General features: G+C 40.7%; 1 protein-coding gene across 4 annotated transcripts in view; it reads left to right on the top strand.

Moving 5' to 3' along the window:
* The first annotated feature begins 24 nt into the window (after positions 1-24).
* chka (choline kinase alpha) overlaps positions 25-26,117 on the top strand; it is a 29,126-nt gene continuing 3,033 nt past the window's right edge. The window contains exons 1-12 of one of the 4 annotated variants that reach the window (XM_061773774.1): positions 25-950; positions 3,439-3,547; positions 6,083-6,136; positions 12,062-12,175; positions 12,688-12,821; positions 14,973-15,077; positions 15,836-15,894; positions 16,002-16,089; positions 24,076-24,184; positions 24,288-24,394; positions 24,493-24,574; positions 25,731-26,115. In XM_061773774.1, the coding sequence (XP_061629758.1) occupies positions 715-950; positions 3,439-3,547; positions 6,083-6,136; positions 12,062-12,175; positions 12,688-12,821; positions 14,973-15,077; positions 15,836-15,894; positions 16,002-16,089; positions 24,076-24,184; positions 24,288-24,394; positions 24,493-24,574; positions 25,731-25,769 (1,236 nt within the window). In that variant the 5' untranslated portion in view covers positions 25-714 and the 3' untranslated portion in view covers positions 25,770-26,115. Of the gene's footprint in view, positions 951-3,438; positions 3,548-4,065; positions 4,127-6,082; positions 6,137-12,061; positions 12,176-12,687; positions 12,822-14,972; positions 15,078-15,835; positions 15,895-16,001; positions 16,090-24,075; positions 24,185-24,287; positions 24,395-24,492; positions 24,575-25,730; positions 26,116-26,117 lie in introns of those variants that run through there. The other 3 variants (XM_061773776.1, XM_061773773.1, XM_061773775.1) reach the window with 3 other exon arrangements.

A 26,117-nucleotide genomic window follows, 5' to 3' on the forward strand; every position in this document is an offset into this window, starting at 1 on the left:
CATCACAGTTCTGAGGACCCGGGTTCATTCCCCGGCCCCGCCTGTGTGGAGTTTGCATGTTCTCCCCGTGCCTGCGTGGGTTTTCTCCGGGCACTCCGGTTTCCTCCCACATCCCAAAAACATGCATTAATTGGAGACTCTAAATTGCCCGTAGGCATGACTGTGAGCGCGAATGGTTGTTTGTTTCTATGTGGCCTGCGATTGGCCGGCAACCAGTTCAGGGTGCCCGATGACAGCTGGGATAGGCTCCAGCACGCCCGCGACCCTAGTGAGGAGAAGCGGCTCAGAAAATGGATGGATGGACAGTAACAACTGTCCTGCGTCTACTTGGCGAGCGACAGAAGTGCGCTTTGTTTTTGTCCAGCCCACACTGCCTTCCCGCTGGGCTGCCGACCCAATCAGGAGGGCCAATTGGCGTACTTGAGTCATGTGACCATACCATCCACGCCCTTGCATCTTGCCTTAAACGTGCACTCGTCGGCGGTATCTTGTCCAATCCATTCTAGAGCACGACTTGACGGCGTGCGGCATCCCGGTCGTTTACAAAGCTTAGAACGTCACGTTGGTTAGTTACATTTACAGCGTAAACCCACTGCTTGAAAATAAGTTATATAGCGTTTTTGTTTTTCCCCCCATATCGAAGTAGAAACTGGTGAACACATTAGCGTAACGATAGAATTCGCCGTAGAGATTTCTGCTGTTTAAAAAGCTCAAATGAAGACCACGTTTATCAACGGGGTTTCCTCTTCCCCCTCCATGTCGCTGGGTCTGCTGGTGACCGAGAACGCCCTGCACGTCCAGCTCGATACTCAGGAGGACTGCGAGGAGCTGGTCCGTCCCGACACTCCCGACCGGGACACACGCTTGAACGGCTACCTCTGGTGCAAAGAGTTCCTCAATGGGTCCTGGGAAACCCTGGCGGAGGACGACTTCGAGATCACCGTCATAAGGTGAGGTCGTGGCGATTAGAAGGCCTTTCCTTAGCATTGTGCCCACCGCGGCTCTCAAATGAAATAGAATTGACATATGTCATACTCGTTCGGGTCCTTGTGCTAATATACCCCTTTTTTAATCTCCATTTTGCTTGTTTGGCGCGACCCTCTTACAGATAAAATAATTACTGCCGAATAAATCATTATTAAATTGCACGTATAGGTTTATTTGAATATTAATTACAGAAGCAGGGTTGAAAATCATTGCTAATTTTAGAATTTTTGTTCAAGAGTACATGCTAGCTGACTGGGATGCTGCTGTGCTGACTAGTCAAGAACAAAGTTAGCTGTATAATATAAACATTAAAAAAAAGAACCTTTTTCTGCTATACGTAGGTACGTTAGCATCTATCGAGGCGGCAGGCGCCTATACGTTCCAAGGGTTGAATCAGAATTATCTTTATTTGCCAAGTATGTCCCAAAAAACACACACGCCTTTCACTAAGTGACAGGGATACCCTTTGCAAAATCGTAAATTTTAGGGATGCGGAAAGGAATTCCTGCAATCCCCCTTTTTTTGGGCGTCATTGGGAAAACCCCTACATCATCCTCCATATAGTTTTGTTGGATTAAAATGTTTTTGAAGAATGGCTGCACTGTTTTGCAAGTTTTTGCTCGGAAAAAACAAAACTGATTTAGTCGAAGGAGAGTACGAATCTGTCAGGTACTTTGAAGAACTGTTAGTTTATGTACTAAAGGTACCCGTATGAAAAATTTCCCCTAATTTGGTGCGCACTCAACGATTTGTTTTGCGTCCGTCAAAATTGGTTGTCAGCTTGTGAATAGCAGCATGATCGTTTAATAAGAGACATCTGGGCATTTTCCATCAGAGAGTCAAGGTTTCAGTCACACAGTTCTAATAATTTACATTGATTTGTGGAGACGTCAATTTGGGCTGATTTGTGACATAAAACGTGGTTTATAATCCTTATCCGTTTCTTACAATCTCGGGCCCATTTTATTGCTGGAGGACCCCTTCATCCAGTTATATCATCTATGTTGATATACAGGTATTTTGAAAAATATTGTAACATACACATGTAACACCTAATATATAAGTAATATGGTTGCATTGGTTTGAGTGACAAACTCCATTACAGCCAAAAACACTGAAAAATATAATAAAAAGAAGAGAGGATTTACCTTAAGTCTACCCATAGTCAGAGAAATTGATGATGGCCTTTCTGCTTAGTCATATAATTCACCCCCCCTTTCCTCTAGAGCAGTAATTTCCAACATTTATGGAGCCAAGGCAGATATTTTACAATTGAAAAATCTCACAGCACACCAACAAACAAAAATGTCACAAAAGGTGGCTGCATTAATTACTGTACGTACTTCCTGCCATCAAATAGAAGAGCATTTATTTGTTCGGTCTGTCACTATGCCTCACTGGCACAAACAGACGAATAAAGATGAATTATTTCTTTGAAATAAAACGTTTTTTGAGCAAGTAAAATTTGATAATTTCCCACAGCACACCTGAAGAGCGCTCATGGCACACTGGTTGAGAATCACTGTTCTGGAGTCTAATGCCAACATCAGACTACAGGATTTTATCCCCGATATTGGCCCGATTAGCTGTAGCGGGTGATTTCCCAGATCGGGCCAGACATATTTTGTCGGGAATGACAAAATGTCTTGTAGTGTGAAATAATCCACGATGAACGATCTGGCCTTAAAATAGCCCTACAACGCCAAAATAAAAAAAAGTCTAGTATGTTAGATTTTAGGGATATCTTTCGTGTAGTGTGACATATCGACAACTCTCCGACAGGAGTTGTCAGGATTGATTATTGTGACCGGCGCATCACCTCCAGTACTTGCTGTTGTCTACATACTTGGTTGCCATTGTCAACATTTATTCACGCACACAAACCAATGTTTACCGAAGCTTTAGAGAATGATTCGACAGAACACTGGGATGTTTATGTACAAACGTTAGTGCTAGCACTAGCTTGCTACGCATGCAAAAAAATGTTTTAAAACTTATTTGATCAGGTATCCTGTTTAATGGGTAAGTTGGTCATTAAGTGGTAGGTCCAAGAGGGGGGAAAAAGCCATTTCAAGAGCTATTTGGTATTTTCAATAATATTTAGGGATCACTTTTACTGCAGCTACAGTTACTTTTCGTCTTAGGACAACTAGTTTTTCTTACTCGATGCGCTTCGTAATGTAACCCACCCATTTATCCAGGCTTAGAGCCAGTGACTGGGTATTGGAACACTGGCTGGGAATCGAACCCGCACAATCTATTTGAAAGGAACAGCATGAAAGCAACACGACGAGTGCAATTTCAGCACTATTCTACTTAATCTCATTGGAAGGAAAGAAAAATAATGCCAACTGCTGGATGTGGTTTGGCACTGCTTCTGCCCTATTGCAGAGTTGCAATTGGTTCCTTCTTTTTGCATTTGTCATGCTGACTTATTTATGTGTCTTCCAGGGGTGGGTTGAGTAACAAGCTCTTCCTGTGCAGCCTCCCAGAGAGAGTGGATACTGTTGGGGATGAGCCAAGGACCGTTCTGTTGCGCCTTTATGGGGCCATCCTGCAGGTGGGAATCTTTTATATTGTAATTTCTCTAACAGCTCATGGCTGTCTTTTCACTACACAAAGTCAAAAGTGAGATAAGCACTTCCCAAGAATGCATTCTTTTGTTAAGAGTCGGCGTGCACCGTGGAATCTTTTCTGGTTGCTTGTTTTTAAGACGAGCAATCAATCAGAAATGTAAAGTAATGCACAGATTTTTTTAACGTAATTTGCATGAATGTTAACTTGTCTGCTTTTAGGACAGATGCGACTGTTGTATTTTGCTCAAATATTTTGTAGCTTAAGCCAAGACAAGAAACTAACAAAAAAGGTGGTTACTGTAACTATGTGTGAACACAGAGAGAAGAGGTGGAAGGGCTTATGTGTGCGCGTGTGTGTGTGCGTGCGTGTCTGAAGGTCATAGGCTGATGATAGTGCATGCATGCGCAGTGATGTCTGTCTGTGTGTTTACGTACGTGTTAGCCATTGTCGTACATAGTGATGTACCCCCATGGCTGTACATGCATGTGTTCTTTGCCGTAGGCTTCCCAAAGGAGCGTGCCTTGGGCACTCTTGTTCCCTGTTGAACCCACCAAAAAACACGGTACAGTATGAGATCTCTGAAATCTCAGACTAATGCAAAGACGAATTGCACACTCATGTAGCGCAACCCTGACTGCCAACACTAATATTTTAGTGTGGCGAGAGAACAAAGTGTTAAACCCCCATCCTGTCTTTTTCTTTTCCCCTCAAAGTATCAAAGTGATTGTACTTAAGCAGTCACCTGGAACAACTTTTGAAACTCTTTCAAAGCTAGGGGTGCTCACAATGAATCCGCAATTTCTCAGCTGAAAAAACAACAACAAACGTCATGTGCATGTGTGCAACTTGGCCTATTGTTACTCCAGTCAGTGCTCAGAAGCAATTAGGTACAGTTTTTGACACAGCCTCCACTGTTACTGCTGTCAACTGAACGACAAAGTTTTTGAAACCATACATGAGACACATACTGTAGTATGGCCTTTGAATTTTTAAAATATATTTTTAACTTATATAGCCTTCTGTTCATCCATCCATCCATTCAATTTCTGTACCGCTTTATCCTCGCGAGGGCGTGCTGGAGCCTATCCCAGGTATCTTCGGGGGAGAGGCGGGGTACACCGCTCGCCAGCCAATCGCAGCCTTCTGTTCATTAGTGTTAAAAAATCAACTAATTCAAGTCCTTATTTGCATATTATGCTTTCCTTGCTGCTGAATTGCTAACTTCTCAAGTTGACTTTCACATTTGTTGCTATTTCCCTATTTGACTCATACCACCTGCTTCCACAACAAGCCACTTGCTTGCACCTGTGAGTCGTTGTCAAAATATTAGACAACAGACAGATTAAAAAATGCTCGTATATTTAGCTGAAACTTTAGCCCAGATGTACTATGTACTATTTGTTCATATATGAACCAAATAAACAAGAGCACTTGTTTATTACCTCGCATCGAGATTTGGGCAGAGTTGAGTGACACAGGAATTTTTATTATTATTGTCTAGTGAGGATAAGTGGTACAGAAAATGTATGGATGGATGTTTATGTGCAAATTTGCTGCACACACACAGCTACATTTTAGCTAGGCATGATGTGCTTTCTTTTTTCTTTCTGTCTGTCTTTCTGCCCTTAAAGTAGCAGCACCCACAGGAAGCATCGGACGCAAATATACTATTAGCAATAATTAAGATTTCCAAATAGTAATACTAACCGTTGAAACATCCCTACACTTGAGTGATAAGCATTCAAGGACTAGTGTCTTTCTGAAAGCTGGTACTTGTTTGAAGCGCTGACATTTATCTCCAGCCTCAAAACGACTGAAAACAAAACTCCATCCCAATAGGTACAGCCTTTAAATTAATCACGTTCAGTCATTAAGCCATTTATCGTGGGTGTGCCTAATCATTTCAGGCTAGATGAGACCCGAACTAGTTAATACCTGCTGGCAATGCAAGTGCTAATGGGTCTAATCTAAACTTGGCTTTTACTGCCAGAGATTTCAGAGAGCAAAGACACCGTGTCCTTCACCTAGGTAACGGGAGCCATTTTCTGCAAAACAGAATCCCATTTTAGGAATTACTGATGTTTAATCAAAAAGCCAATACGATTAAGTGAGTCTGATTTCATTGCCAGTGTGCACAGGTACTAATGATTAAACAAACCTTACTTGCGCAAGAGATGGCGTTTCTCGGCAATGAAAATATGTGAGTGGAATATTGTACCAAGAGTAAATTAATAAATTAGAGGGTGAAATTTTTAGCCCATCTTAAGTCAATATAATCTTTGGTTGGGTCAGAAAACACAACCCCATGTTGTGTCTTCAGTGATAATACCTTCCGTCTTCTTTTTTCTTACTGTTGCATTATGCCAGAATAGTGATTATTCCTCCCCAAAAGAATGTGTGTTTGTGTTTTTTGAACTCATACTGTATTGTATGCACCATGGGCACGGCTTGGTTTGGATGCTCATGGATGGCTTCTCATGTATTCATGGATAGTTCTTTCCTTTTCTTTTGTTGATAGATGTCCTGTAATAAAGGGGAATCCCAACAGTCAAACAAAGAGAATCACTTTCAAGTAAGTAACAGATGATTGTGCCAATGTACAGCATGTTACTATGCCCATTGACTACACGTTCAACACTTATCGTCCAATGTGTCTCAAAATTCGCAGTTCCTTTGTTGGAGTGTGGTGGCATTTTCGGGATGGAACTCTTGTCTTAAAATACTTTCCCCACCAAATTCTCAGTTCCCATCTGGAGTGTAGTGGTATTTTTTAGATTAAACTCTTGTTTTTGGAAGTCATAGAGATGACTTTGTAACCCTTTGGGTGCTTGTACTTACGTTCAACAAACTTTCCTGCCTTGAACGCCTGTGCAGCACGACTTAGAGCTCCCGGGAAATGTGACGGTGATGAACAATGTTAAACTCCAGCTCAGACAGCTTGAAATGAATAAATCAGTATAGTATTTGTCAGGCAATCATTTTTAACGGGCATGAAATTCCGTTCGGAACAACAGCCAGTGGATGACTCATCAAGAGTTAAGTTATTTTTGAAAGAAGCCCCATGAATGACCTCAGTTGCACCCGCAAGCCTCACAATGACCTCTTAGTCACAAAGACCTCTCACATTGTGAGATTGAATGACAACCCCCTCCATCATGTGATCGAAATGAACTCATTAGATTGTTGCCTTTCTAAGCGCGCTACTGCTCGACTGGCAAGAGCAGAATCTTCCGTTTTATTTACCCTTGACCGAAATTAGCTGAACACAGGCCGCTGTAATATGTAGCTTGCATTACAAACGTGGAACCAATCCAAACATGTACAGTATAAATTGGTTCAAAGAGGGAGCAGGCAGGGCCTGGCAAAGCATGCCAGCAACTCATTTGTGCAACATCCCAGTTGGGGAGTTTCAGTGCCTTTTTCAAGGCCTGAACACTTTGCAGCAGATTAGCATCTCCCCAACAACTATTTCCTTTGTCCTTGTTTTGGTGGTCCGCAGTGAGACTGCAACCCTCCTATCTCTGAAGCAAAGTCTTTAAAAGACTGAGCCACAGCTGCCCCCCTGTTCTAGAGATAACCTAACCTTGATTGTCTACAGTGGGTCTGGTCCAGGTAAATCCTATTTGGCTTAGAAGGGATGACACTTCTTTAATCCCCTTGAGGTTATTTCAGACCACTCTGCAATGTAGTGCAATATCTGTTTCCACTTTGTTTGCTATAGATGTAGAAAGACCCTGCCTGTGTTACACAACACAACTTCTAGTTCTTATTTTAGGCCTTATCAATCGTTATTTGACCCAAATTCAATAACTTTTAGGTTGTCAAGTTCTAGTTCAGATCAGGTTCATGTGTCAGGTAAAATGTAGTTATCTTTACCTTTACTGGCTTATTGACACACATTAGGGGACAGATAAGTATTGAGGTTGCGGGAGCAGCTGTCACTAGCTCACAGTGCACCTTCTGAAACACTCTTAAGGCCAGTCATGTAGTAATGTTGTAGCATGGCTATATGACACAAGCTCTGATCCCAGAACCTAAGTCAGCTTTCAGACTAGCTTGCATTGACTTCCAGTATAGGAAATAGTATGAGGAAGGTGCAGACTCCAGTAGGAATGATAAAGTCCTCTGTTTGACATCCAAATTGTGACTTGATGACAAATATTTTTAATTAAGACTGACATAGTTCTAAAATGTAGTATAATCTTGTCTGCAGGAAGGAAGGAAAAAACAGACGAAAGCATTTTTGTGAAGCCTTTTACTTTGTTGGAAATTATTTGTTTGTTTGGCATCACCTCAAACTTAACATTTAATATATGGTGGATACAGAAAACGAGTAGGCCAAACTATGCTTAGTGGACAACACTTGAAAGCTGGGACATAGCACAGTGCATTATAATTGTACAACTCACTGAAATATTTGTATCTTTTGGCTAACGGATGGGTGGTATGATTTATATGCCTGCAGTAAGATGATTATGATGAGATATTAGATAATATACACTCACTGGAGATTTAAAACCGCATGTGATCGGCCCCTGCATAAGTTACAGTATTACATAAGAATGGGGAGCTTACTCTGCAGTGGCAATGATGAACATTTGCCACTGATACGCAGGTATATTTTTTTATTCACAGTGTCTAAATTGTGTGACTTCTTGTGCTGTTCTATTGTGTGTCCTGAAATAAACTGTATGTACAGTACATTACAAATAAACAACTGCTATGGTTGGTTATGTGTTTCGGTTTACTCAATAAATGCAACCTATGCAGCAGAACAAATAACTCGATATATCTAAGTTGTATTTTCATTCATTTGATGTTCAGTTGTTTATTTTAGAGTCGGGACACAGTTCTTTGTAATGCACTGCACCTATATATTAAATCTAGATCAAACACAAGTCATAAACAGTTACAACTGCAAATCTAATCTCTTACTACTGCGCATAATCTTTATGGAATCATTTCTGATTGAACATTAATATACATCACCTTCCCTAATGTCATTGTTAAGGACATACTGTATATGTTGTCTTTGTCAAAATCTTGGTGGTGGTAAATGGGTTGCTTCATATCTACAGGCTGTTACCTCTGGATCATTAGCAATTACTGTACTACCACAGAGTACTGTATATTATACATTTCACTGGCATCAGGCAGAAACCTCCAATCTCTAAACCATCCCTTTTCTGGAAATAAGACATTAAAATTGCAACGTCAAAGGGAGCAAGTTATTTTCAACACTTTGTACCGGTCAATAATTTGTAAAAAAAAAAATAACATACCCACATGGGAACAACCCAATGGTATCAACTTTTGGAAAACAAATAAATAAATAAATTGACCAAATTTGGACATAGGAGGTTTCGGCCCGCCGCCAGTGATTTCTACCTTACAGAAAATGGAAAGGTTAAGATGTATTGGTTATTGTCCTCTTGCTGCAAGTGATTCAGTGTAAAGGGATTTGACATGTCATATTGAGGGGCTCACAAAGCAAAGCCGTTTCCTGCAAGGCATCTTCCTGCTGGACAGTACATTCCTTGGCTGGTGGCCAAAGACCCCGGTAGTCATCTCTGTGTTCTGCCTCTGCAGCCATTCATCTGAACGTTGTTCACTGCAGTCTTAAAAGGGGCAGCGGTTTTTTTACATTGCTAATTGCTACACTGTCTTTGCTATGGGTTTAGCGAAAAAAATAGTTTTATTTTCAACAAGAGTGGTGACGATTTGGCAAGTTTGACAACAAAAGCTCAGACGACATCGCAGTAAGTAACTTTGTTTGAATCAAATCAGATGGGAAATAAAGCTATGAAGGGGCAAAACCAAGATGCAGTTTTTCCCCGTTATTCTTAGCTCTGTGGTGGATTTACCGTAATTTCTCGTATATAATGTGCATTTTTGACCCAAAAAAATTTCAAAAGTCAATAGTGCGCATTATACATGGGTATAGGAGAAAATGAAAAAGACTTTCACATTTGATCAATGTATGCCGCCATCTAGAGGTTATGAGAAATTTGTACATTTTCATTCTAGTATGCCACCTAGAGGTTATGAAAAAGGTGTAGACTACACTTTCATTCCAATATGACGGGTACAATTGTGCTCATAAGTTTACATGCCCAGGGAGAATTTGTGAAATGTTTTTTTTTTTATTATTATTATTATTTTTTTTTTAATACGACTGATAACTGAAAAACAACCATCATTAATTTCTTCATGGTTATGTTTTGTTTAATGATAATGCTTTCCTGAAATGCTTGACAGTTTAATTTGACTCCCATTAAAATAAAATTAAATGTGTTTCGCCTGGTCCTTCATGTCAGAATAATTCTTGGAAAAAAACTAACAAAATACAGACAATACTTCATGTTTTGATCAAATGGGTAGAAGCAAAATCATGCATTGTGAAAATGTATTTTACATAGGTAGAAGGGTTTTCCAGAATTTTGAGGTCAACTTTGGGGGTGGGCATTATACATGGGTGCGCATTATACACGAGATTTTACGGTAATTGAGTATGTGTTGAGGTGAGAGATTTGTGTACAACCCCAATTCCAATTAAGTTGGGATGTTGTGTTAAATCATTTGTTTGTGTTTGCAAATCATGTTCAACCTATATTTAATTGAATACACTACAAAGACAAGATATGTAATGTTCAAACTGATAAACTTCATTGTTTTTAGCAAATAATCATTAACTTATAATTTTATGGCTGCAACATGTTCCAAAAAAGCTGGGACAGCTGGCAAAAAAGACTGGGAAAGTTGAGGAATGCTCATCTTCGATCCCTCAGGCGGCACTGCATCAAAAAAATGACATCAATGTGTAAAGGATATCACCACATGGGCTCAGGAACACTTTAGAAAACCAATGTCAGTAAATACAGTTCGGTGCTACATCCGTAAGTGCAACTTGAAACTCTACCATGCAAAGGAAAAGCCATTTCTCAACAACACCCAGAAACTCCGCCGGCTTCTCTGGGCCCGAGCTCATCTAAGATAGACTGATGCAAAGTGGAAAAGTAGTCTGTGGTCCGACAAGTACACATTTCCAATTGTTTTTGGAAATTGTGGACGTCGTGTCCTGTGGGCCAAAGAGGAAAAGAACAATCCGGACTGTTATGGACGCAAAGTTCAAAAGCCAGCATCTGTGATAGTATGGGGCTGTGTTAGTGCCAATGGCATGGATAACTTACACATCTGTGAAGGCACCATTAATGCTGAAAGGTACATACAGGTTTTGGAGAATCATATGCTGCCATCCAAGCAATGTCTTTTTCATGGACACCCCTGCTTATTTCAGCAAGACAATGCCAAACCACATTCTGCACGTGTTACAACAGTGTGGCTTCGTAGTGAAAGAGTGTGGGTACTAGACTGGCCTGCCTGAAGTCCAGACCTGTCTTCCATTGAAAATGTGTGGCGCATTATGAAGCGTAAACTATGACAATGGAGACTCCGGACTGCTGAACAGCTGAAGCTGTACATCAAGCAAGAATGAGAAAGAATTCCACCTACAAAGCTTCAACAATTAGTGTCCACAGTTCCCAAATGTTTATTGAATGTTGTTAAAAGAAAAAGTGATGTAACACAGTGGTAAACATGACCCTGTCCCAGCTTTTTTGGAACGTATTGCAGCCATAAAATTCTAAGTTCGTGATTATTTGCTAAAAACAATAAAGTTGAACAGTTTGAACATTAAATATCTTTGTAGTGTATTAAATTAAATATAGGTTGAATATGATTTGCAAATCATTGTATTCTGTTTTTATTTGTTTAACACAACGTCCCAACTTCATTGGAATTGGGGTTGTATTATTGAGATAAAGGAAGAAAAATGAGGCTGTCTACTTTGCTTCAGGAGTTTCAACAGTGATTGCTGCTGTCGCTGGGCCAAGGCTTCTTGGAAGTTTTAATCCATCTGCTGTGTTTCCCTCACAACTCAGCAACAGGCGAACCCAACCAACCAGCAACCACTGCATATTTCTCTTCCATTCCCTTTTCTCCCTCTTTTTCCTCCATCACCTTGTTTCTATACTTCACCCCATTTCTGACATGCTTTTTAAAACTAATATCAGCCTATCTCATACAAAAGAAGTATTTTCTTCTTGAATGACTTACTTGATTACTCTGTGTTAGGCTGATATCTCACAAAGTCCCACGCATGTTAATTTTGAATTTGCTCCATCGCGATGAGAGTCTTCTTGAATTTGTTTTGAAATAAAGTGCCCTGTCGTAGAAACTGGTATAAACAAAATATATGGTCACATTACTAAGCAAACTTAAAATTCTTTATGGTTGCCACAAAGAGTCACTTGCATCATTTGTTTTAGCGTAGTTTTTGTGCAAGATAAGGGGATCTTGTTTTTTTTTTTTTCCTTCCAGATCCCTGAATGTCCTGTTTTTGTTTTCCTCATGCGTCATTGTTTAGGTTGGTCATTAGGCCCATACTAGACAGCTTCAGCTGTTACTTTACTTATGGTTATTGTGTGTCTGTTTTTAGGGGGCAGAGGCCATGGTGCTGGAGAGTGTGATGTTTGCAATCCTGGCAGAGAGGAAATTGGGACCTAAACTCTACGGTATTTTTCCTCAGGGACGACTGGAGCAGTATGTGCCTGTAAGTTACCATTTGTTGCTAACATGTATTTTAATGGAAGAGAGAGACCCATGCTTGTCAGGAGTGTTATACGTTAACAATCTGGCAAATTGATTTTAAGTTTCCCGATCAGTTGGAATGTTGTTGTTGTTAGAAATAATGTACATTTTGTCTGATTTGGTTGTTAGGAAAAAAAAAAGAAAAAAAAATACACACTGACTACTTTTTGACCACTTGCGCAATCTAATGATATTCCAACACCAGAACTGAATCAAATATTCTGCCTTACAAAATGCTGTTTAGATTGACACACTGTCACAGAAGTATACTGTACATTTAACATGTTTATTATCATGTAGTTTGCGGTAGTGTACAACTGTGCTTCCTCATACGAAGAGATGTGTCGTGTAGTTCTGTTAGCTCATTTAGAGAGTCACCGCTTGTATTCAATCATAATTTTGTGTGGCCGGCCAGTTCATATTCAAGAGAAGATAATTTCATGCCTTTAAATAAATTGTACTATGTATTGGCAGAGCCGTAAGCTGGAAACCTGTGAGCTGAGTGACCAAAGCATTTCGTCAGAGGTTGCGCAGAAAATGGCCAAGTTTCATGGAATGAGGATGCCTTTCAATAAGGAGCCCAAATGGTTGTTTGGAACCATGGACAAGTAAGTTACTAAACTTATATTTTATTGTTCTATAAGTCTAACATTTTCTTTTTCTCAAATCCTATTTGAATAAAATTCAAAACAAAAAAAATCTAGAAACCCTGTTTGAAATAAAATAATAGCAAAAGTTTCCACAGCCACTCCTTGTAGTCCAGTGCCTACTGGTCTGACTCATTGATGGCCACTTTGCAGCAGATGTCCGTGTGCCTCGCTTTGAATTGAGAATCGTGCCTTCACTACGTACCTTCAAACAATGCTTTGATTACATCATGAACTTTGTGGAAATAGTACAAACAGCATTGTCTTGATAGCAAGTGACAAATTGAGAGGATACTTTAGATTTAACTGCACTTTGACTACACTGTTGACTGGATCTTGTTTTATGTAACTATACAATAGTTTAGGCTTTACACGATCAGGATTTTTGGAACCACTCACCGATCCGATCACAAGATGGAGGAATGTGTCCATTTAAATGACCTGTTCATTTACTGTATATACTTCTGTACGTAATTGCTCAAAAAATAATATTTACAATAAATAATGTATCTTTGTTCCTCTATTTATGCCAGTAAGGCATAGTGACAGACAGAACAAATAAATGGTCTTCTATTAGATGACAGGAAGTAAATACAGTAAATAATGTATCCACTTTTTGTGCCATATTTGTTTGTTGGTGTGCTGTGAGATTTTTCAATTGTAAAATATGTGCCTTGGCCCCATAAAGGTTGGAAATCACTGCTCTAGTCAGATCGTGTATTCTAATTAGTCAGGTCAAACAAACATTACATGACAGAAATAATGGGTGCTAACTTACTATAATTAAATTACTTTATTTTTAATTAAATTACACTGAAACTTTAGAGCATGATTCGACAGAACGGCGGCATGTTTACGTACAACCGTTCGTGCTACCACTAGCTTGGTAGGCTACATAAGATAAAGATAAAGCCCAATGATCGTAAAAAACGGGATGCGGTGGTATCGGAATACAAGATTTTATTGCAGTAGTCTGACATAGTGCAATCGTGAAAAAGCTAATTTGTCTTGTAGTCTGATCCGGGCATTACGTGTTGTCTGTTCAGATGTGTTGTCTGTTCCACACCGCTGACGTGTGTTTTTTAAATTTTATTTTATTTATTTTTTTTATAAATAAGTTTATTGTCAGATATTTCCAATACTACGTTAAAAGACACGCGACAAGGCTAAAAATAAACTCGCTTTGGATTCAAATATACTGTGCACGATGGCGACGCAAAGTAAATGTCTATTGCAGAGCCAATCAATGACGTCATTGATCGGATCATATCGGCCGATACCGATCAGCCCGATAAAATCGGTGTAAAGTCTACTATAGTTGTATTTTTTATCTTGGTTAAAGAAGGCTATGGGTATATCATACCAGTAGTTTTCCTACTTGCCGTAATTCTGGAATATTACTTGTCAATTTGACTGGTCAAAAAAGTCCCGTAACCTCCGATTCCACATCCTGCATGCTCTTTATTTGCAAGTCCAGTTTCCATGTTTATACAATGAGTCAGACAGACTGTACCACTTTTAAATCACTCCAAAGTCAACATCCCCCACTTTTAAAGATAAGAATCCGGTAACTTCATCGAGATTATGCTGTACTTCTGTTTCAACTGACCCAAAGTTTGTCTAGTATGTGTTTACAAGCATTATGCAGCAGAGTTATTGTCAGTGTCTCGTGTCAAAGTCCGTTGTCCTGTTCTTCCAAAATACTGTTTTGTGACCTGCATGGTAGTATTATGGTACTCATATTACTCGTAAATTGCTGCACGATCTACTTTACAACTAAAAGATGAATAGATTAGAACAGATTATCTTGTGCTATTGCCATTTTATTTGTTCTTACTAAATATTCACCATGAATTACAGGTGTAATGGTAAAGGGACAACAAAACATCCAAAGTAATTTCAAAGTAACCTTCAACAGTCATCCTTATATCACCACTGACAATGTACATTTGTACTCAAAAGCTCCAAATATGTATCTTTTGTATCTTTCTGTTTGTGACACTAATTTACAGTATATCAACATGCAAGTATTGAGAGATTTCCAGTCCTTCTCTCACATGATGATGACTGTATAATTGACGTGCCTTTCTGTTTGCCTGCCTTTTTCATCAGGTACTTAAGCCAAGTCATGAGGCTCAACTTCACCCGAGAGTCTCACCTCCGGCGTTTCAACATCTTGCTCAGCTACAACCTACTACAGGAGATGGATTGGCTTAAGTATGTTGTTTTTAGCCTGGTGTTACATAATCAAAATGTAGGTATTGAAGGCATTTTCCATTTGGTAGATGGCAGCTGGAGAAAAAGAGCAGTGTTGACAAAATTAAGGGAACCTCAAGAAAGTCCATCCATTTTCTGTACCGCTTATCCTTTCTAGAATCGCGGGCGTGCTGGAGTCTATACCAGCTATCTTCAGGCGAGAGGCGGGGTACACCCTGAACTGGTCACCAGCCAATTGCAAAGCACATAGAAACAAACAACCATTCGCACTCACATTCGAACCTACGGGCAATTTAGAGTCTTCAATCAACCTAGCATGCATGTTTTTGGGATGTGGGAGGAAACTGGAGTACCCGAAGAAAACCCACGCAGGCACGGGGAGAATGGGATTTGAACCCCGGTTGCCAGAACTGTGAGGCAGATGTGCTAACCAGTCGGGCCACCAGTTCAAGAAAGTGACTATATATAATCAGCTGGGTAATATATGAACCTAAATGCCACCAGACGACAAACTGATACGTTGGTCACTGAAGCGCTTGTAATATTTAAGCGGATTGTGTTTATTTGACGATTAACTCGATGACGCCGGTGGATGGTGTCATATTTTCCTGTTCAGATGGTCACCTTTACAAGACTGATTACGTTTGTGGCCAGTCAGCTCAAAAATTCGTTCACCACCAGGGTTATTAGACATGTATGATGCATGATATCAAAGGTTATGTGACATGCAGTGCTGAGCTCCTTTTGTCTATGTTTAGGTCTCTGCTGGAGTCTACCCACTCTCCAGTTGTGTTTTGCCACAATGATTGTCAAGAAGGTAAAAGCATGCACATATATCCTGTTTGTGCAAACTAAATGTAAACTCTATATTGTTTAAGGTTACTGAATGACAGTGATGTAAAACATTTGCGTTTGTTACTTTAGGAAACATCTTGCTTCTAAAAGGCCGCCATCAGTCAGACAAACAGAAACTAATGCTCATTGACTTTGAGTACAGCAGCTATAACTATAGGTATGTTTGCACACTCCTCACAAGTTGTGAAGACAAGCCATTCAAGTGCCCAATTGCAATATAAAGTTGTGGCCTAAATGTAAGGGATGTGTCGATTTTTCTTCTTCTTCACATTTGATTGTCCTTTTTTCTTTTCTAAAACATTGGTTTGATAATTTTATTATTTACATACCATGTCATTGTTGCATCATACTCTATCCTAGCACAGCAACACTGCGTTATCACTGCCATACATTTTAAACAAATCACTTCTTGTCCTGTTGAAATTTGAGAAGATCATTAGAGGTATATTTATACCGTGACAGGGTGTTTATCACCAATCTGAGCAATTTTCACCCAGGTTCTTTGCTCCTGGTCAACATATATTTCTTTTAAATATGAATGTTCACGATATACTGTTCTACAGAGTTAAGTCTCTAGAATTTCTAAAATAGCTGCATCTGCTCCTTTAAAAGGAAAGTCATAATCTTTTGTAATGCTGTTTGAAAACCTGAGCCTTTATGTAAGTTTCAGAAAGACTGGGTATGGAAAGTATTCAGACCCAAGGGCATAAATACAGTAGGATGAGGGATGAATGGTGACTGCTGAATCTGTCTGTCAGACTGCAGAAAATGGCAGTATCACACTTTCACATACTGTGGGTACGGAAAGTATTCAGACCCCGTTAAATTTTTCACTCTTTGCTGTATTGCCGCCATTTGCTAAAATCATTTAAGTGCATTTTTTTCCTCATGAATGTACACACAGCACCCCATATTGGCAGAAAAAAATGAAAAACTGAAATATCACACAGCCGTAGGTATTCAGACCCTTTGCTGTGACACTCATATAATTAACTCGGGGGCTGTTCATTTCTTCTGATCATCACCATCATTGGAGTCCAGCTGTGTTTTGATTATACTGATTGGACTTGATTTAGGAAGCCACACACCTGTCTATATAAGACCTTACAGCTCACAGTGCATGTCAGAGTAAATGAGAATCATGAGGTCAAAGGAACTGCCTGAAGAGCTCAGAGACAATTGTGGCAAGGCACAGATCTGGCCAAGGTTACAAAAAAGGTCTGCTGCACTTAAGGTTCCTAAGAGCACAGTAGCCTCCATCATCCTGAAATGGAAGACGTTTGGGACGACCAGAACCCTTCCGAGAGCTGGCCGTCCGGCCAGACTGAGCAATTGGGGGAGAAGAGCCTTGGTGAGAGAGGTAAAGAAGAACCCAAAGATCACAGTCGGCAGATGGGAGAAATTTCTAGAATGTCAACCATCACTGCAGCCCTCCACCAGTCGGGGCTTTATGGCTGAGTGGGCCGACGGGAGCCTCTCCTCAGTGCAAGACACATGAAAGCCCGCAGGGAGTTTGCTAAAAAAACACCTGAAGGACTGCAAGATGGTGAGAAATAAGATTCTCTGGTCTGCTGAGACCAAGCTATAGAAGTTTTTGGGCTTAATTCTAAGCGGTATGTGTGGAGAAAACCAGGCACTGCTCATCACCTGTCCAATACAGTCCCAACAGTGAACATCCAACCTGACAGAACTGGAGAGGATCTCCAAAGAGGAATGGCAGAGAATCCCCAAATCCAGGTGTGAAAAACATGTTGCATCATTCCCAAAAAGACTCATGGCTGTATTAGCTCAAAAGGGTGCTTCTAGTAAATACTGAGCAAAAGGTCTGAATACTTATGGCTGTGTGATATTTCAGGTTTTTTTTGTTTTTTTTAAATAAATCTGCAAAGATTTTTTTTCTGTCAATACGTGGTGCAGTGTGTACATTTATGAGGAAAAAATGAACTTAAATTATTTTGGCAAATTGCTGCAATATAAAAGAGTGAAAAATTTAACGGGGTCTGAATACTTTCCGTACCCACAGTATGGGAAAGTGTCTGATGCTGCCATTTTCTGCAGTCTGACAGACAGATTCAGCAGTCACCATTAATCCCTCATCCTACTTTATTTATGCCCTTACGACAAAAATTTGGTTTGCATCTAAAAGATGGTGCTGTGAGAGGAGCAGAACGCTAAAAACACATACTGTACATGATCTAGATACTCAGCATAAATGTAGATTGATAGGGAAAGGGAGAGGGAAAAAGACCACCACCTGGCACATAGCCTGGATGGAAACAATACAGCCTCCCAGCAGTCATAATTCATGGCCACCTTGCGACTTGTGATGTGGAAATACTCTGCAGTTGTTATGTAACCAGAATTTGGCAGGCCAGTGAGAGCAAGCAGTGTAATGCAGCCCTATGGGGGGCAAAAGCCAGTCCAAACTGTAGGCCAGTCCCAAGCCCGGATAAATGCAGAGGGTTTCATCAAGAGGGGCATCCGGCTTAAAACTTTGCCAAACAAATATGAGCGTTCATCCAAAGAATTCCATACTGGATCGTTCGTGGGCCGGGTTAACAATGTCCGCTGTCAACCTGCAGGCGCCGGTGGAAATTCGGCTACTGTGGGTCGAAGAAGAGGTGGAAAGCGGGTTCTTCGGCAGAAAGAGAAGAGGAAAGCACAGAGCCTACAACTGAATGTGGGGACTTTGAATGTTGGGACTATGACAGGAAAATCTCGGGGAGTTGGTTGACATGATGATTAGGAAAAAGGTTGATATATTGTGTGTGCAGGAGACCAGGTGGAAAGGCAGTAAGGCTAGAAGTTTTGGGGCAGGGTTTAAATGATTTTACCATGGTGTAGATGGGAAGAGATGGAGTCGGGGTTATTTTAAAAGAAGAGCTGGCTAAGAATGTCTTGGAGGTGAAAAAAGTATCAGATCGAGTGATGTGGCCGAAACTTGAAATTGAGGGTGTTATGTATAATGTGATTAGTGACTATGCCCCATAGGTAGGATGTGACCTAGAGGTGAAAGAGAAATTCTGGAAGGAGCTAGACGAAGTACTTCTGAGCATCCCAGACAGAGAGAGAGTCGTGATTGGTGCAGATTGTAATGGACATGTTGGTGAAGGAAATAGGGGTGATGAAGAAGTGATGGGTAAGTACGGCATCCAGGAAAGGAACTTGGAGGGACAGATGGTGGTAGACTTTGCATAAAGGATGCAAATGGCTGTAGTGAACACTTTTTCCAGAAGAGGCAGGAACATAGGGTGACCTACAAGAGCGGAGGTAGAAGCATGCAGGTGGATTACATCTTGTGCAGACGATGTCATCTGAAGGAGGTTACCGACTGTAAGGTAGTGGTAGGGGAGAGTGTGGCTAGACAGCATAGGATGGTGGTGTGTAAGATGACTCTGGTGGTGGGGAGGAAGACAAATGCAGAGCAGAGAACCATGTGGTGAAGCTGAGACAGGACGAGTGTTGTGCAGCTTTTTGGGAAGAGGTGAGACAGGCTCTCGGTGGACAGAAGGAGTTTCCAGAAGACTGGACCACTGCAGACAAGGTGATCAGAGTGGCAGGCAGGATAGTACTTGGTGTATCTTCTGGCAGGAAATGAGAGAAAGGAGACTTGGTGGTGGAACCTCACAGTACAGGAAATCATACAAGGAAAAAGGTTAGCTAAGAAGAAGTGGGAGACTGAGAGGACAGAGGAGAGGTGAAAGGAATACATTGAGATGCGACATAGGGGAAAGGTAGAGGTGGCAAAGGCCAAACAAGAGGCATATGATGACATGTGTGCCAGGTTGGACACTAAAAAAGGAGAAAATGATCTATACAAGTTGGCCAGACAGAGGGATAGAGATGGGAAGGATGTGCAGCAGGTTAGGGTGATTAATGATAGAGAGGGAAATATGTTGACTGGTGCCAGTAGTGTGCTAGATGGATGGAAAAAATACTTGATGAGTTGATGAATAAGGAAAATGAGTAGAAGAGGCAAGTGTGGTGGACCAGTAAGTGGCAATGATTAGTAAGGGGGAAGTTAGAAAGGCAATAAAGAGAATGAAAAATGGAAAGGCAGTTGGACGTGATGACATTCCTTTGGAGGTATGGAAGCATCTAGAAGAGGTGGCTGTGGAGTTTTTGACCAGCTTGTTCAATAGAATTCTAGCGCGTGAGAAGATGCCTGAGGAATTGAGGAAAAGTGTGCTGGTGCCCATTTTTAAGAACAAGGGTGATGTGCAGAGCTGTGGGAACTATAGCGGAATAAAGTTGATGAGCCACACAATGAAGTTATGGGAAAGAGTAGTGGAGGCTAGACTCAGGACAGAAGTGAGTATTTGCGAGCAACAGTATGGTTTCATGCCTAGAAAGAGTACTACAGATGCATGATTTGCCTTGAAGTACAGAGAAGGTCAGAAGGATCGAAATTGTGTCTTTGTAGATCTAGAGAAAGCCTATTACAGAGTAACCAGAGAGGAACCGTGGTACTGCTTGCAGAAGTCTGGAGTGGCAGAGAAGTATGTTAGAATAATACAGGACATGTATGAGCGCAGCAGAACAGTGGTGAGGTGTGCTGTCGGTGTGACAGATGAATTTAAGGTGGAGGTGGGACTGCATCAGGGATCAGCCCTGAGCCCCTTCCTGTTTGCAGTGGTGATGGATAGGCTGACAGATGAGGTTAGACTGGAATCCCCGTGGACCATGATGTTTGCAGATGACATTGTGATCTGCAGTGAAAGCAGGGAGCAGGTGAAGGAACATTTAGAAAGATGGAGGCATGTACTGGAAAGCAGAGGAATGAAGATTAGCCTAAGTAAGACAGAATATATGTGCATGAATGAGAGGGCTGGTGGGGGAAGAGTGAGGCTACAGGGAGAAGAGATAGCAAGGGTGGAGGACTTTAAATACCTGGGGTCAACCGTCCAGAGCAATGGTGAGTGTGGTCAGGAAGTGAAGAAACGGGTCCAAGCATATTTGAAATTAGCTCATCAGAGGGACAGCCAAGGATTGATGTTTTGGAGACAAAGTTAGAGAGAGCAGACTTCGATGGTTTGGACACCTCCAGAGGAGAAATAGTGAGTTTATTGGTAGAAGGATGATGAGGATGGAGCTGCCAGGCAAGAGAGCTAGAGGAAGACCAAAGAGAAGGTTGATGGATGTCGTGAGGGAAGACATGAGGGCAGTTGGTGTTCGAGAGGAGGATGCAGGAGATAGGCTTACATGGAAAAGGATGACGCGCTGTGGCGACCCAGAAAGGGACGAGCCGAAAGGAAAAGAAGTGAGAGCAAGCAGTGTGAGAGTAGCAGAGTGTGTGAGCAGTGTGCATATTGATAAGATGTTTAAAGAGTGGGAATGAGGCGACTGTCTTGTCCTTGGGAACGTGTACTTGTATCATTGTTGACCAATTTCAAGGGTAAACCGAATAGCTTACACTCACAGAGAATAGCAGACAAAGCTTTCATTTTCTCCCACAGTCCTTTTATCCCATCCCCCAGCTTCCTCCCTCCCAACTCGCCTCCCCCCCGCCCCTTCACCGCAGCTCCTTTAAGGCTCCTCATATGCTCTGCTCATGTAATGTGATGTATACAAATGGCATACCGCGCGCACAACCTGTGAGAGCAAATGCTCTGAATTTATCAGGAAGAATGGACACACAACCATACCATGTATACAGTATTCTGTATGTTTGTCAACTATGACATGAGTTACATGACCTACTTTGTAGCAGAAGGCCGTGAGAATACGGCCATGTTATAATCGCTCCTCAGCCCCAATATGCTCATGAATTTATTGATTTGAATACCATCAATTTAAACAAATGATAAAATACGTTAGGATTTCTCACCATGATCATGGTATATCATGAAATTGGGGCTCGAAACACTGCTAAAATCAGGCACCATGTTCAATATTATTGGCAAAGGTATAAGCACTTCTGGCCATACAGGAGCCGAATTGTGTTAATTGAATAAGAATTATGTCTGCCTTAGTTAGTGTTACGGATGTTGTCAATGCTTTGGGTGCTTTCACACGTTCAGGCCACTTATTTGGATTCCAGTCAAAAGATGTCAAATGCATTCTTGCCGCCACAGTCGTAATGTGATAGGTATTGAGATTTGTGTAAATGTGCTTGCTTAGAGTGGACCCCTGCATACTCGTGGTTCGGCACCCGCAGATTCACTTAGTCGCAGATGATTTTTTTTTCATTTTGTTTCCCCCAATTTTTTTCTTAACACTTTTTTTTGGGGGGGGGGGGGGGGGGGGGGGAACGCTTATTGGCAGTTTATCCCCGCTTTTCCTGAATTTCTGGGGTTTAAAAAACTTTTTTTCCTTTTTCTTTCTTTGCAATGATAATGGGTTATAATCAGTTATCCCTAGATCTTTGCTAGTTTTGGTCTGTATTCTCCTATGCGTATAGCCTCGGCCTTTGCTATACACCATGTAATCAACAGCTAAAGAAAAGTGTCAATTACCGTAATTTCTCGTGTATAATGCACCCCCCCCCCCCCCCCAAAAAAAAATTGTCAAGTCAATAGTGCGCATTATACATAGGTATGGGGGGGGGGGGAAACTTTCACATTTTATTAATGTATGCCGCCATCTCGTGGTTATGAAAATGCTGTACACTTTCATTCCAAAATGCCACCCCCACTTAGTGGTTATAAAAAAATGTGTAGCCTACACTTTCATTCCAATATGACAGGGGGACGTATGACTGCATATATGTACAGTTATGCTCATAAGTTTACATACTCTGGCAGAATTAGTAAAATATTGTTTTTTTAAATATGACTGACTGAACAACAACCAGGCGGCACGGTGGACGACTGGTTAGAGCGTCAGCCTCACAGTTCTGAGGACCCGGGTTCAATCCCCGGCCCCGCCTGTGTGGAGTTTGCATGTTCTCCCTGTGCCTGCATGAGTTTTCTCCGGGCACTCCGGTTTCCTCCCACATCCCAAAAACATGCATTAATTGGAGACTCTAAATTGTCCGTAGGTGTGACTGTGAGTGCGACTGGTTGTTTGTTTGTATGTGCCCTGTGATTGGCTGGCAACCAGTTCAGGGTGTACCCCGCCTCCTGCTCGATGACAGCTGGGATAGGCTCCAGCACGCCCGCGACCCTAGTGAGGAGAAGCGGTTCAGAAAATAGATGGATGGATGGATGAACAACAACCATCATTAATTTCTTTGTTTTGTTTAATGATAATGCTTTTCTGAAATGCTTGACTGTTTAATTTGAATCCCATTAAAATAAAATTAAATGTGTTTCGCCTGGCCCTTCATGTTTTCTTTAAAGAATTGTACTCATTCTGCCTGGGTAATGAAACATATGAGCACACCTGTGTCTTTTCTAATTTACTCAATAAAAGTAGGGCTGTAAATTTCAAAATAAGAGCAAGTAAATTAAAAAAAGGATTACATGTTCAAATAAAGTGCTAAACTTCAGAATAATTCTTTGAAAAAAAAAAACCTAAGAAAATACAGATACTTCATGTTTTGATCATATGGGTAGAAGCAAAATCATGCATTGTAAAAATGTATTATAGAAAGGCAGAAGGGATTTCCAGAATTTTGAGGTCAACTTTGGGGGTGCGTATTATACATGGGTGCACATTACACACGCAAAATTACAGTAATCTCAACATGTTTTATAAAATTTGACACCACAGACATTACCCATAAATAGTTGGAAGTTCTTTGTTTCAGTTCCTGGTTGTTTGGTTAAACCCTTCATAGAATTAGTCTACAGTTACAGCTTCTGTTTTTATCTTAATGTTACCAGCTATAAGCCACAGGGCTTCAGTGCAGGGAGCCTAAGGGAGAAGTGGACCTCGATGGAAAAACAAGATCACTTACTCTCTTCAAGTGGGGGAAAGTGCATGAAAACACACACATAGTAGTACACGGGACTCTTACTTGGACATTGATGTTCAGTAAATGATTATCTTCCTAATTACAACACCTAATTGATCCCTTGCTACAATTGATTCATGCTGGAAACACCCAAATGGAAACAAAAATTATAAATAATGTCAGGTCTACTGATTCAGTGCATGACGTTCCAAAACAGGAATTTGTTCAACAAATTTACATAGGGCCCAAATTGGGTAATTTCACTGTAATCTAAATCCTCTGAAATATTTATTTCATCTGTTGCAGGGGATTTGATATTGGCAACCATTTCTGTGAATGGATGTATGACTACAACTGTGACGAGTTTCCTTTCTTCAAAGTGAATGCTCAGGCTTATCCTTCCAAGGCTCAGCAGGTGTGGGATATACGTATTGTATAGAACTTCTTTGGTTGGCGACTGGATGGTTTTCACATCAAATTCTGACTTGGAAAAACAACTTTGTGATGTCTCTGTACAGCTCCACTTCATTGAAAACTACCTGCGTGCGTCCGATCAAGGATTTGACAACCTAAGTCACGAGGACCAAATGAAAATGAAGGAGCAGCTTTACGTGGAGGTCAACAGGTAAGTAAACTGACCCCATTTGACACTGTCAGACAATTAATTACAGAGTCAAGCGGCAGTCAAAACCAAATGTCTGTGTGCTGTGCTTTGGGGCACAGGTTTTCCCTTGCATCCCACTTCTTTTGGGGCCTGTGGTCTATCATCCAGGCCCGTCTCTCTACCATCAAGTTTGGATATCTGGTGAGTGTTGCGATTTACGACTTGTACACTTTCATTAGGTTAAGAAAGCCAACTGAACATGAATTGAATACAAAAAATAAACGTCGCGCAATATTGACCTGCAGGGGGGTAGTAAATAATTTTGTTAAGCACTGGTCACCATAGGTCAGGTCAGACTGCCATGTCAACCAACATGTCAAATATCTGCTACACATTGCACTCTACTTTGTTTGTGTGTGTGTGTGTGTGTGTGTGTGTGTGTGTGTGTGTGTCACACTCAAACAAACACGGCAGACCTCCGCCCAAGCTCTGACAGTCAAATTGTCAAATCAATTGGTGAACAGCTGCAGTCTACGTTTGCAATAAGTTAAAAAGAAAAGGCCCAAATCTATATCCCAAATTTCTTATGATCAAAGGAAACAAAATTTAACTGATCCCATTTGATCACCCAACTCAACTTTATTTACGTAGCACTTTCACAACAACCGCATCTGTAACAAAGTGCTATACATACAACATAAAAGACACTAATTAGATGATAATAAATAACTAAATAAGTGTTCTTTTCTAATTAAAATATACCATGGCTCCCTTTACATTGGCATTTTGCATACAGGAGGTGCAGTTTTTTTTATTCCCTTTGTTGCGTATATTGTTTGAAGCTGTTCTTCTGGCAAGGAGTACGCTATTCATGTGGCACAGCTTGAAGCAGGCATCAGGTGCAGGTGGAGAAGGGCCTGGCTGAACTTGGAGGCCAGAACAAAAAAAAAAAAAAGCAAAGAAATAAGATAAATAAAATTTTAATTTCACATTTTTACATCAACATGTACTTGAGCGGTGTTTATTATGCCTTATTGTACTCTTCAGAGTCCTCCAGATTGCTTAATTTATGTTAAAATCTAACGGTTCTTAAAGATTAAAAGCAAATGTTGTCAGGGTTGTACCTGAACAAGTTCAATGAACTCAAGTTCATATTTTGATAAATGCCGTTATTAATGTCTTTTCACCATCGTTCCGGTCATACGTTATTTTGTTTTATTCTTCTATATATTGCGGTGTTTTTTTTGGGGTTGTTTTTTTTTGCACATTAAAGACAAAAGCCCTGTTTTTGTTTAAAGTCCTCATTTTAAAACTAAACTATTCAATGAAGTTTTTCCCTATGTTTTTGAGATTGTAGGGTGAAAGCTGTAGCTGCCTACTGATGATGGGGAAATGAAATAGCCCATCAGCAACATATTGGGGAAAAAAAGAACTATGATGTAGTGCATTTTTGGAACAGTGAACTTAGTTCAAAATGTTGAATTATGAACTATGAACTTTTTAAGAATGGTGAAGTGAACTTTGAGTTTGCGTAGAAAATGAACTTTTCCAATGTTGGTAAATTAAAAGTGAATTGTACTCTGGCAGTAATTCTTTCGCCGACCACTAAAGGGAGTTGTATTATTTAGGTTTACTGTCTTCTCATTTAGCTTTGTTAAATGTTGCAAAATGTATTACAGTAACTTAAAATATTGACATTAAAAACGTGATGTACATAAACATCTAATCTGTGTTTTGATTCTTT

This window comes from Phyllopteryx taeniolatus, chromosome 5 (assembly GCF_024500385.1).
Source record: "Phyllopteryx taeniolatus isolate TA_2022b chromosome 5, UOR_Ptae_1.2, whole genome shotgun sequence".
NCBI lineage: Eukaryota > Metazoa > Chordata > Actinopteri > Syngnathiformes > Syngnathidae > Phyllopteryx > Phyllopteryx taeniolatus.